General features: G+C 37.5%; 1 protein-coding gene across 3 annotated transcripts; it reads left to right on the top strand.

Moving 5' to 3' along the window:
• Positions 1-4849: 4849 nt before the first annotated feature.
• On the top strand, positions 4850-11647 carry ccka (cholecystokinin a). Of its 3 annotated transcripts, XM_084726206.1 has the most exons (5): positions 4850-4948; positions 7626-7702; positions 8201-8381; positions 8919-9060; positions 11302-11640. In XM_084726206.1, exons 2-4 carry the CDS (start codon positions 7628-7630, stop codon positions 9056-9058), a joined length of 396 nt encoding a protein of 131 aa, XP_084582332.1. In that variant the 5' UTR covers positions 4850-4948; positions 7626-7627; the 3' UTR covers positions 9059-9060; positions 11302-11640. The 3 variants fall into 3 exon arrangements, with proteins under 3 accessions (XP_084582332.1, XP_084582330.1, XP_084582329.1); XM_084726204.1 differs by lacking the exon at positions 4850-4948 and having other exon boundaries at positions 8919-9039; positions 11302-11647; XM_084726203.1 differs by lacking the exons at positions 4850-4948; positions 11302-11640 and having other exon boundaries at positions 8919-10722.
• Positions 11648-14164: the final 2517 nt, after the last annotated feature.

Raw genomic sequence — 14164 nt, 5'->3', positions numbered from 1 at the left:
CAATTCATATGTGAATGAACTGTGAGCAAGATTAAAGTCATGTTTACATATCTACAGCCAACTTTAAATAGCCCCATTATCCTCCATCAAACAGCAACAACAGCCTCAGGGGAAATACAGGATGTTTCTGCATCATTTCTATCATTTCCTATGACGCTCCAACATGAGGATTCATATTTTACTATTGCACAAGTCTGAATAAAAATACCATAAAGTCCATCCAGAAAAACAATACAACAGTCAAAGTAAATGACTCCCAGCTCATACCGAAACAAAACCTGCACACGGTTAGAGCTAGGTGTGTTAGAAAGCAGCTGCTGGTTAGCAGTTAGCATTTAATGTCTCCATGCGACCCACACTGCAGACGACAGCTCGTGACAGCATTATATTAACACACGACAACAAGTGAAAAGAGTCAACACATAAACCGACAACACATGCATTAAAATACACAGCAGATACTGTCCGACCTCTGACTCCAGGTCAGTTTGATGAGCAGCAGATCTGTCAAACAGCAAACTGTCTGCAGGTGCATTTGAACATAGACAGGATTTACATCAAAAATATTCACAAAGCATTTGTGACTCATGAAAAATTTAACCAAAAATATCTCTTATTACAGATTGAGCAGTAAGAATTAACCAGTGGTAGAGGAAGTAGCCTACTGAGATCTTTCACTGAAAGCTTCTGTTACAAGTGAGTTCTGCATTAGGCCCTAAGTAAAGTATAAAAGGTATAACAGTATTTGTATAAAAATACACTTAAATCAACCTATACACTTATTATAATACATGCATCCTAACACACTTATCTTTAGTAGTGCTGTTGTTTTATGCTATGATGTGTACCACTGTTGTATATATTGTTGTTTACATATATGTATCATATTTTTACACCTCTTATGTCTATTTTTTCTATTGTTTTATATAATGTAATGCATAATGCACATATAATGCATATATCAATAAAGTATTTCTGATTCTGAACATCTCTATGGCTGATATCTCTAAAACTCTGCAACTCACAAAACAAACTGGATAGATAAATAGCAACACATCATTATTTTTGGGTGAACTGTCCCTTTAAAGTACCAGAAGTGAAAGTACTCAATATGCAGAATGGTCCATTTAAGAATAATGTACATTATGTTATTGAATTATAATTAGTGATACATTAATGTGTAAACATCACTTTAATGTTGCAGCTGGTAAAGCTGGGGCTGATTTTAACAACTTCATATACTGCCAGGTCTTATCTTTATACAGAATCCATAATCCTTAATGTATTTATTGATTTAATTTTATATCATCATCTGTAGAAAGTGGAAAGTACAATATTAACCTCTGAACTGCAGTGGAGAAGTATAGAGTAGCATAAAATGGAAATATCCCGGTAAAGTACAAGTATAAAATTCTTAAATTATACTTAAGTAGGCTGCAGTAACTTACATCCATAAGTCTGAGCCTTAATATAATTTGAACAGGTGAGTTGTGTATAATGGAGAGGGATGGGTGTGGTATTTGGCCTTGTGGCCCTCTAGTGGGTTAATGTGGACATGAGTAGAGGGATGTGTGAATCCAGGTAACAGAGAAGTGAGAAGACTGTAGCTTCATCGCATCTGTCAATTATTTTAGATCTTTTCATCTTTGTTTCAGCAGACAGAAGCTGTCTGAGGAGGCTTACAGCTGCACTTTTATAATGAAATCCTGTGGGAGAAGAGCATAACTTGTTCAGTTCTCTGTTTGCCCAAAAATAGACTTGATAAGTCAGACACCAAGGGGTAGATTTTGAAACATGGTGGAGCAAAATGTTAACAATAAAAGGTGAAGACACTGTGGAGCCATGAACAGGAAATGTTTTACTTTCTCAATCATGTGCAGCAGGGAAGAGCTGGTGTTCCTCACTTGATGTTATCAATAAAGCAGAGACATGGTACATGTTGTGGTGCACCCCTCTGGCCAATCAGAAGGTTTGAAAATCAGCAGGTGCCACTGACAGTGTTTAGGTGAATGTCCCATCAAAAGCTAGCAGCTGTAAATGACAGTGTTAGGAAAGAGGCTAATGTTAGCCTCATTAACGTACTGGAGTGGAGCTAAAAACACACCAGTGACAGAAATATTCCAGTAACACACTCACTTATTTTCACAAACACACACACTCACTTTCTCAAAACATTTAAAGATAAAACACTGTGCGTCTTCAGTGCAACTCCCCCTCCCTCCTTCCTGTGAATTGATGTCCAAAATATAATATAATCAGGCACACAAAATTCTTGTGTTTAATGTAATTATTTTTTCTAGTTGTTTGAATTTAAACTACCCCTAGAACTAATCAATCAATGACCATTTAGAAGTGACAGCAGAGTTGCCAAGACATCTAACTAAAACATTTACTGCTCTTTGTTAGGTTTAATGAAAATATGTTAGTAATGACAGAAACGGATAAGATGTAAGGAAGTACATCTTTTGCAACGTAGCTGAAAAATACACAGTTAAATATCCTTCTTGGGTCAGTTAGTGCAGCTGAAAATATCTGATCAGAGTTGTGTGAGATGCATTATTCCTCGAAGTTTCCTGACACCAATATCGTTTCTCATTGGCTGGTGATGACTCATTTTCAGTTTCACACTTTGAAAACTTGGTCTCCAGTAAGTAGTGTACTTTAAGGACACAAAATAGACCCACGATATATAAGTTTATTTTTTTAATCTTGAGCAAAAGCTAGCAAAGATCCCCAGGGAACTTCAAGTTTCAGGTCCTGAACTACACAAAACTATTTCTCAGAAATGCTTCAGTGTCTTCTTCTGACCTCGCCAGCAGCAACTGAAGAATTCTAAAAGATCCAAACCAGCTCTGCAAGCAAATCAGTATTTAAATAGACACAATAGGATTCTGCCGAGTGGAGGCAGCGCAATTGTGTGTCTCCACTCTACATGACTGATGTGTACCTAAACCTCCTTATAACTGATGCAATGTTTTTTCCCTCAAAATTGCTTCATGGTTTGAATATTGCAGTGGTAATGCTTCATAATGTGAATAAAGAAGTCTCACTGAATTGATATTTTACCATGAACAATGGGCTCAAAGCCAGTCCTTGTAGCATTAACAAACAATTTCATTACCACTTCACCACTTATTAGTTGGGTAATACCATTTAAAGCATGAATGGCATTCAGCCTTTTCCTATAAAGCACATTCTTGCAGTTACTTTTTCTTTTGTGGCACTGTACGTTCTGAGTTCCAGTGAGTTGTTTTTTTTTTATCAGATATGAAAAAGCCAATGCCAGTTTAAAAAAGTCTTCTAGTTAACTTTGACCTTGAAACTCATGGAACATTTCAACATTTTATTCAAGCTGTCCAAATACTATCTTTTACAACACTTCTTTCTTACACAGCTAACTTCTATGATGTTCTATTAAAGTTAAACAGTATTTATACCCATCATATTTAGTGGATCTGTATTTCATATACATTAGAAGTTACATAGCAACATATGTTACATATAATTTCAGTGATGAATGCATGAAAGATCATGAATGATAATCAAAAGTACAGTTCACCACAAAATCAAAAATGCATATTTTTTTATCTTATCTGTAGCTCTAGTTACCCATCTGTATAGATGGATTGAAGTGTTGTGCAGGTATTGGCCATAAAAATGTCTGTCTTCTCTCTACTAGAATGGAACTAGATGGCACTCTGCTTGTGGTGCTCAAAGTGCCAAAAATGCATCTGAAAAACTCAACAGCAATGTTTCTTTCTACAAGTCATGACCCAGAGAGGCCACAGATCTTGTGAGCAATTTCATGTGGGGACTCAGCAATTACATAACCACAACATCATGCATTTGCCTGATTATTCCATATTTTTAAAGTACAACAAAAATCTTTGGACAGATTGTTCAGGCTGCAAAACAAAAACATTTTCTCTCTGAACTCCTTTCTCAGTAACGTGCCAGCAGCTGCACATGCATCAGACACAATGAAGTTGTACTAAAAGCCGCAGAATTACTTTCTGACCCACTCATTTTCAGTGATCAGTGATCATTGGTGGTGAAAAAAGAAAACTCCAGACAGCAATATGTTTCCTTTATGAAACTGCAATGGCCTGTCATACCTAAACAATGCCCTTTGATCAGCCGGAGTCATTTCGCCCTCGCTGGAACTGGAAGGACACTGAACTGCATGTTGCTTCTGGTCTATTACAAAAAAAAAAGACTCAGTCTCTGGAGTAGAATGGAAATATTTTCCAGTACTTTGCTGCAGAGAAGGACATACTTTATTTTTCTTTTCATGTTGTATGTTTTTCAGCCCCATCTACATATATGAATACACAATAGATTTTCTTTTCCTCTGTTTCTGTGTATGTGTGTATGAATGCATGTGTGTGTGTGTGTGTGTGTATGTGTATGTGCATGTGTGTGTGTGCCATGTAAATGCTCAGACATGCAGCAATGCATCATAATTCGTTTTAAATAGCCTCTCAGCTTCTCTTCACTGGAGACCCCTGATTCAAACTGCTAATCTGTAGGAAGGTATGTGTGTGTGTGTGTGTGTGTGTGTGTGTGTGTGTGTGTGTGAAAGGATGTGTGTGTTGCTCTTTGCTCCTCACACAGGTGACCAAGGAAGAGGCAACACAATTAAAGCTGTCACATTTGTCCTGAACCTTTTTTTTCCATATAGCTCGGTGTGTGTGCATGTTTGCATGTGTGTGTGTGTGTGTGAATGCGTTTGCAGAATGCGTCCTCAGTTGCGTCAGTGCTGTCAGTTTCTGCGCCAGCAGCAGGCTCCTCCCATCTGTTCAGGCCTCACCCACTTCCTGTGTGTCAGTATAAAGCATGGTCTCCTCTCTCCGTCACACACACTCACTCTCAGCCTGAACACTACAGGAGCAAAGACCAACATCTTCAGACTCCTTCATCCTCTTCTGGTCTACACCAACTACTGCAGGTAAGAATAGAAAACTGTTAGTTGTTTCCAGTTTTTCCTTTGCAGAAGGGAACAACATACATTAATCAAACATGCTTTTTGTGTGATGTGACTGATTCTTTAAGAGTTTATTTGTTATTTTGTCTTTCTATTTCATCACAACATACACAAGAAAAAGTACATTTAATCTAATGAGTTGAGAGCAAGGGGTATGGGGGATATGAAAATTGTTTTTTTTAACCTTTAACAATTTATTTCTTCTTCTTTTTTAACCCATTTTATTTAGTTCACTGAGTTGTAGCTTTAAGGGAACTCTAGAACATGTTATGCGTAATGAATGAGACACAACTGACAAATATGAAGTATGTTAAGAACATTTGAAATAATTAATAATGAATGAGTGAATAATGAATGGTGGCTGTGGTTAATTTACAACTGTTGCAGGATAATTAAGCTGTTTAATGGTATATTTTACAGTCTAATTGTGCATACTATCATATTATGGCAGTAGTGTTTTGTTCCTTATCTTTAGGTAGAATCAGTGCTATTTGTTCCAGCTGTTTGTAAATGTACCACAAAAATGATTGAATCTCATTCCCAGAACGTCAAATATTGAGTTTTTTGTTTGTAAAGCGTCCTGAGCAAAGAAAAATAAAAAGGAAATAAGGAAATACAGGTGGAGGGTAGGGTCTCTGTACATACAAACACCACTAAACACTTTCCAGTAGGTCATAAATGATGATTGAAAATTATTATGTTTACATAAGGATATATATATATATATATATATATATATATATATATATTTTTAGGAAAATGTTGCATATAATACCTTTATTAATAAATGAATGAGTGAATGAATGAGTGAGTGGCTGATTCACAACTGTTGCAGGATAATCAAGCCGTTTGATAAGATGTATTTTACTGTCTGAGTGTGCAAAGAATGAAATCATGGCACTGGAAATGTCAAATGTATAAGTTTGGAGACTAAATTTTGTGTGTATATAATATTTCTGTATATTATACTGCCCAGGCATGCTGGATAGTCAATATTGCAATAAATATTTGCGGTAGGATTGTACTCATAAATAGAAATTGCAGTCCCCAAAAGGCAAAATATTCATATACAGTATGTACAATAACTGAAGAAATAGGGGGTCGAAATAAATAAATGTAAAATATATGCCCTTTTATTCTTCTCATTTTAATTTTTTGCTCTGAGGAGAGGAGAGGGCTTTCACACATATTACCGTACTGCATCATTACCAGCCCACTGAATAATGAATTGGAGACAATGACCAGCTGCTAACAGGAATTATATTAGCATGAAGAGAATGACTACTTATACCACCACTGTGTCAATTTTAAGCAAATTATTCAAATGGACTGTTGTATTGAGTTACAGTGATAACAAGACATGGACATAATTTCCAGATACTACAAAGTACAGTAGGTCCATGTTAATGAAGAGAGCTCATTATGTATATAATCATCATGTCCAGTGAACAATAACTAAGCTCTGTCTCACTGTACTAATATCATCCAGGTCACTGAAGGATGAACACGCAGTGCTTGGAGTCCACATTTCGTTATGTGTTGATGCTGTGTGTGTGTGTGTGTGTGTGTGGACAGAGAAGGTCAATCGTTGAAATAGTCCATATACACCATGAGACCTGTCCTGGTTGAGATCCTCCTGTGTGTGTGCTTTCCAGTCCGTAAGTGCAACATCAGGACCATTCGTGGAAACACAAAGACAGTCAAAGAGAGCGGGCTTTGTATGATTGGAGATTGAGAGCCTCAGAGGGACTGGTGCTGCTGGTTTTATCTAATTGGATGATTTGCTCTGGAAGAATGTTCTGGCACAAAGCATTCATCACAGCTAATAATATGCAGCTCTGCCAGGCTCCAAGATAAATACAGCATCGGAAATGAACAAATCAGTTTGACAAATGTGTCAGTAAAGCATCTTTTTGGTGTTTTTTTTTCTTTTGCACATGCATATATTATCACTCTGCTGTTGATCTGTGTGTTCATGGAAAATTTAATGTCAAGTTTGCAATTGACGTCGGCTATTGAAGCAGATAGACAAGTGCAGATTCTGAGAAGACGAGGGCTGCAGAAAAGGATTTTTCAATCTGTTTTGAGCCTTTTATGAGCAAGAGAATACAGAAATGGGGAAAAATCATGTCATTTATCCTCTAAGTGCTGCCATGTTAATATTGAGTCTCATGAGAATCCTGTTCAAAAACAGCACACAGAGCAAAATGAAGATTTACAGATAATTGGTGTTTCCTTTGGGATTCTATTAATGCTGACAGTCTACATTTATTACAACTACACCACACACCAGCTCTGCATGTGTGTGTGTGTGTGTGTTAAATACTATATTGTTGTGCCACTCAGAAGCAAGGAAGTCAAAATAATGTTCGCCTTAGGGTCCAAATGAACCATCAAAGGTTAATCTCGTCCACCTGCCAGTGGTTTTCAGCCCCCGTGAAATGAGTTATTGGTGTTTTCTGCAGAAACCTTCATCGCCCGAAGTTCTTCCCTTACAGAAGCACATATTTATTGAGCTGATGGGAGACAATAAAACAGTGGGCAACGAAGAGACAATGACCTGATATGAAAGTGATCACATTATGTGTCGCGGATTTCTTTTAACTTGGTTGTATTTTGTCTCTTTTTTCTCTCTCTCCAGTCATGAATGTAGGTATCTGTGTGTGTGTCCTCCTGGCTGCTTTGTCCAGTGGGTCCCTGAGTTTGCCCTCTGCTGTGGTAAGACACACATACACACACACACCCTATCTGCATGAATTTGGGAAAAAAATGTTTTCATGATAATCATCACCTTTCACACCATTAAGGAATTTCTACTAGGAGGTTTCAATTTCACTTAAAGAGGCTGTATTATACCTTTTGGGGATTTCGCTTTCCTTCAATGTGTTACGTAGCTTATTGATGCAAAGGAAATGTCTGCAAAGTTACAAAGCCCTAAGTTCATACCAAAGGAAGTTATTCTTTCCCACAGAAAACAGTCCACCTGAAATGCCCGAAACACCTCGTTTGTAATCCAGTCTCTGTTTTGTTACTTGGTGACATCACTATGTAACTCATTTGCATGTGTGCCATTAGTTTGGAAGGGAATATGACGCTTAAATTCAAGTCAAACAAAAGTGGACTGAGTGACTTTTTGCTGTAAAAAAAAATTAAAAATCCAATAAAGTGTTGAAATTTCAGGTTTTGATTTTAGCTCTATTCTGTCTTGTCTTGTAGTCACACAGAGCTGAGGGTGAGGCTCTCCCATCAGACAGCCTGCCTCAACAGCACACACGCCAGGCCCGCTCGGCTCCAGCGCCCCCCTCAGGGCAGCTCGCCAACTACAACCAACCCCAGGGGGACGCAGACGCTCGAAACAGCCTGAGCCAGCTACTGGCCAGACTCATCTCCAGGAAAGGTGAGTATGGAGATCACAGAGGGGTAGAGAGTGTAACTGGAGCGAAAGTCTTTCCCTTCGGTCTTCTCATCTTATTACACATAGTCGTCTTATTTCCCTCCTGGTCATGTTATTTTCTCTCTTCCCCAACATCCATCCTTCTGTAATCTGCTGTCAGTCATGCTGTGTCTTAGTCCCACCATCTGGCATTTCCCGCCTCCCTCTAGGTTTCTCTCTCCTGCCTCCATTTTTCCATACCTCCTCCTTGTTTCCTCTAACAGCCTGCTGCCTTTATTTCACCCTCCTTCGCTTGTCTCCTTACCTCCTGACATCACTGTCTCTGTCACTGTATATCTCTGTTTGTCTTTGTGACTGGGAGACCTGCTGAGCTCACTGGTCTCACACACAGACGGGAGTAGAAACAGAGCAAGTCAGCAAGACTTAATTCAACAGTTATACATTTAACATCATACAGGTAGAGAAATGTGCACAGCAGTCATGTTTTCACCATCGTCTTGTCCTCATTACATCACCAGAGTCTTTCTCTGTCTCCTCCAGGCACTAACTACCAGACCAGATCCTCCATCACCAGCAGAGCCAGCGGTCTCGCCCCCAGCCACAGGATAAAGGACAGAGATTATATCGGCTGGATGGACTTTGGACGACGCAGTGCAGAGGAGTACGAGTACTCCTCCTAAAGGCATGACTTGCTTCCGCCGCAAATCCGAATTACAACAACCCCTAAATTCACCAATAAAAGTCTCTACAAAATAATGAGCCCTTTTCACCCTTCACTTACTGTAACCAAGGGCTGACTTGACCGGACCCTAGAGTGAGTTTAGTGTCATAAGGAGAGGGAAGAAAAGATCCTGAAATCTCCATGCTGAAGTAAAGAGCACTTAATTAATCGCTCCCTACTGTATGTCAGAAATATATTTAAGCACAAAATTTAAAGAATAAGGCTGAAAATATTCTATACGGTTGTTATTGCAGGAAATCCTATAGAAAAATCAAAACCAACAGTGTGGTAGTTCATCTCTCAATACTTTGACTTCTGTACTCTGTCAATAGCTCTCAGTCTCAAACCCATCTTCACAATAAAATGTCTAAAAATGTTATACATATGGTATATATGTACATAAATTATCCCAAATGTTTCCAACAATCATCAAACCCAGAGAAATCTGTAATATATTTAAGGTAACTTCCCAAGAAACTAGTTGCTATAACTTCAGAGAAAAGATGGGATACAGTTCCCACTATCACACGTCACTTCCTGACGTCATTAAACTACGTCTTTTGTTCTTGTTTTAAGGAGACCCCTAGCAGCAGAATTTACATATGTAATTTTGCCACTCAATAATTTAGCGACAGTTGGAGTTAGTAAATGTTACTCAAACAGGAGAAAATCTTGCATTAGTTGGGAACTATTTTCAGCTGTGCATTAATACAGACATGGTGATGTCAGTGTGTGCAACACTGTGGCTCATGGGTGTGTTTTCATTGTCTTTGGACAGAAATGAGCTCTATGGCACAAAGTCAGTTAATTCAGTTAATTGTTGGTATTGATGTTTTTATGAGATTTACTGACTATGAGAAAAATATAGACCATCACCAGAACTATCCTTTAATAGCATCAAACACAAGGTAAGGTTGGCGTTGAAATTTGAAAATCCTGTTCCTTTAAATATATATTTCAGCCTCATTCCAATGAGAAACTAGTGTTAGGGCTCAAATTTATGTCACTCAAAGTAATGTTTAAAGTGTTGCATTTTACTGACAGTTCAGAATGTATCGAAGGCCTTATATTAGATGAGCCACTAAAGGGTCTTTGGCAAATTGGACCAAATGGGATATTAGAGTGTATCTTTGATTGATTCCTTAATGCATTCAGCTGCAGCCCAGAGCTTCAGTTCACTTCAAATTTACACAAGCGCATGGTAAAAACGTCTTCATATCACATCCTCTGCAACTAAAGAAAACAACATACATATAACATTTAAACAGCACCAACTTTCCATCTCCAACCCTGCCTGTTCCAGGTTTAACCCTGGACTAAAAAAATGTGCAATGTGAAAAGCACAAGATATGTTTTAAAAAAGCACAAGGTGTTGTCTGCTCTATATGAGATGCTTGGGAGTCTCCCTTGCATTATTGTATCATTGCATAATAGACCTCGGTGGCAGTCAGATACATTCAAATCAAGATTACAAGAACTGTAGATGTGAATAGAAGATAGATTTTGTTCTCTTTTTTTTGGAAAGATTATTATAAATGTATGTATGCACTCTTAAAGGTTACGTCTCTGTAATAAATATGTTTCTACCAACTTTCAGATTCAATACAATTCAGAATAAAGCTCCATTTTCAACTGATGTCAGTGGGAAATGCAAATGCATTTGTTTGGGATAATGATATTATTATGTTTGGAGGGCACAGTTGGTGGGGATAATCCCAAGTATTTTATGCAGTCGCTGCCTGCGTTCAGGAGAATTTACAGAGAAATACTGTCCTTCCACATGAGCATTTGGTGTAATTCACCAGGGCTTCATAGATTACAAGAAAGCCAGGATATTATCATTAGTGTCTGTTGTAAACATAGATCAGGCTTTCCCAGGATTAACACTTGGACTAATGAGCCTGAACAAGGAATACAGTAAAAACTAGGTTTAATATTGTCTTGGAACTGGCAATGAAATTTTGTAAAAAAAAAAAAAAAAAAAAAAGATTAATCTGTATTAGTAGTCTCCAGTTAACTGAACAGAAGAACAGACAGAACAGAAAAAAAACATGTTATCTGTCCTCTTGGGGAATGAAACTAAACTCTGATATACTGCAGAATAAAGATAAAATATACTTGTTTTAGGTCTTAAGACTCTTAGGACTTTATCTATCATATGACCAGATTGTAACATGTCATTTTATGATTTTATGCCTCCAGGTAAATTAAATCAAATGCTAATGACGAGGACATCAAGTGGAAGTGAAGGAGTCTCTGCCGCACAGCTGAACATAAAGCTGAATGCACCCAGTTGTACATGTAATCTAATCAAGCTTTCAGTTTGAAAATACAATTTCTTCTCTCCAGAAAATAAATGATCATGTATCTGATGTAAATTTGTAAAATGGATATGAAGCAATATAAATGTATGTGTATATGATTTTTGATGAAAATCTTTTCTGTTGGGTTTTATTTGTTTGTGATTTATCAATCACTCTGGCTGGGAATTAATAAAATACTACAGTGATCTTATGAATAAAACTCAACTGCCTTCACACACATGTCCTGCTGTATACTGCCCACACCCTGCTACAAGTTCATCTCTTCATGGAGTGTTTCATCAGACAGGTTTACAGATTGGAAATTCACTGTTCTCTCACTGCTCACTCACCTCTGCAGGTGGACAAAACACAATGCCGTGCCACACAGTCTGCCCTTCATGCTAGAAAATTAGTTGTCCTACGTACCTCTCAATGGTTAAATAGTTAATAGCTCGCATGTTTTTAGTACAGCAATTACCAGCAGCTGGTCCTTTTTTGCCCCTGACCCTAAGACAGTCTGAGTGTGCCACTGTGTAGAGACAGGATGCAGACAAACCAAGGTCAACATGGACAAACACAAAACAGCTCAAAGGATGATGTATAATAATGCTGTTGTCCTCTTGTCTGAAACATACAATAGTCTTGTTTACTGTCTGTACGTTAAGCTCTTATACAAGAGCTCAAGTGGCTCGTATTTCTGCTGCTGTTATAAAACACAGGGGACAGCTGCAAATTCCCAGTGTCACTTTCTGTCTGTTCTGATCACTGCTCTAGTTTCACAAGTCTGTCCACACAGACACAAAGTAAAGGCAGAGGAACCAATAGGTCCAGTGGGACATCATAAGAATAATATGACACACAGCTGATCACATAATAAATTCCCAAAACATGGTACTCTGGAACATGTACTTTAGGTGGAGAACTTTATCAAAGAACAAACAATCGATTCAATGATTCTAATAAAGAGCAGTGAGAGAAATAGGCTGCAGTTAGACTGGAGGTGGCTTTTGACTCACCTCTCTGTTTGAACTGGATATATTCTATTGTTGCGTTAAGACAAACTGCACTTGAAGTGCACACAGGAACACAGTGACATGAAATAAAATACTTCTTGGTTGGACAATTTGGCCTCTAACAAAATCAAGAGGTTGAACCTCATTTAATTGTGGAATAGTTTTCCAAAAACAATTACATCTCCCCCTCAATCGATGCCTGTAAAAAACATGACCCTTTTTTTTTCTTTTGCCTCTTAATTTTCATCATGAAGACATACCTGGCCACAGTCTGTTTTTTTATTTGTTTACATTTTATTTTGTTGTTTGTCCAATGCTGTTTGTGTTATTTCATCAAGCTATTCCATGCTTTTAAAAATCTACTTATGTATTTAATCTCTTTGTAAAGCAAGCTGATCAGCATTTGTTGTTGCTCCTCCATAAAGTTGCTCTTTCCTGAATCCATGAGGACAAAGAGAAAACTACACTCAAGTCAGACATTCAATTTTGCAAACCAATGACATAATAGAAATCACCCAGGCAAAAGATTTGGATGGGTCCGTTTATTTCTTCATTTTAAATACACTGATTGCCATCATCCTCTCTCTCTCTCTCTCTCTCTCTTTTGGTCAAGTAACAGATGAAACATGACATGCACACGCTCACATTTGAAAACAATTACATGTTGCTACGCCTCCAAGTGTCTTTCACACTGGGACAAACATTAAACACAACATTCAACATGTAAAAAAAAGCAATTAGATGACATGAAAAATCATATCAATGGTATAAAGTTCATAACAGCTTTTAAAATTCAGAACAATGCTAATTACCTCTCACCCTACACAAAGCCATAGTGTTAGAAAGTGCTAGAAGCCATGAGTCCCTGTTTGTAGAACATTTAACACAATGAAGACAAATCTAAGAGCAGCCTTTTATATTTGATTGATATGTTTATGGTATGAATCTTAGCTTTTATTTCTACCCACAAAGAACCCACTGGGAAATATTTGTCTTTCTGGTACACTTGATACAACCAATAGGCAATAGCTGAAACCAGCTTGTTTCAGCTCTCAAAGGGCAAAAACACAAAAAGTTCCACACATCATGAAGAAAATTATAACTAAGATTCAAATAAAGTGGGTAAATACACCAAACTGTTTCAGCTCCTAGTTTGCTTCTCAGTTCTTAAACCAGGGACTACATGTCAGAGCTTAAAAGTGCAATAGAAATATTTAAGATGGACAAATATAATCATTTATTCTACAGCTATTGCTTTAACCTCACTTTCTATTGGATGTTTTATTTCGTCAAATGAATTCAAATGATTGACACATCATGGAATATTCTTCATCCAACCTTGGTGGCATTTGGGTGAATTGTTTTGGAGACATTACAATTAAAATTACATGTAAAGACATCCTTACAGAATACAACACTCACACATATATTTACATCATGGTAAGAGTTCTGCAAACCCACAAATGTACCCTAAAACTGTACAAACTCCTCCATTTAATGCAATAATGACACAATATTAAGTGCATTCAAAAATCATTAACGGCATCTCTATAGTGCTCTTATAGTATATATTATCAATGAATATTTGGCACTGTGTTCAGCATGGCTACACTAGCCTGTTCTGCCTAGCAACACTGGTAAATAATGGTTTAATTGGCTGAAAGAGTCAGTTTAGGCTTGCTAACACAAAGTAATATTCACCTCTCTTAGTATCATGCATTATATGTAGATGCAAAGCGTGAATGAAGC

The sequence above is a fragment of the Lutjanus erythropterus genome, chromosome 9 (genome assembly GCF_056507025.1).
Source record: "Lutjanus erythropterus isolate fLutEry1 chromosome 9, fLutEry1.hap2, whole genome shotgun sequence".
Taxonomy (NCBI): Eukaryota; Metazoa; Chordata; class Actinopteri; order Lutjaniformes; family Lutjanidae; genus Lutjanus; species Lutjanus erythropterus.
Note: the sequence above shows the minus strand (reverse complement) of the source record. Positions and strands in the feature narration are given on the sequence as shown.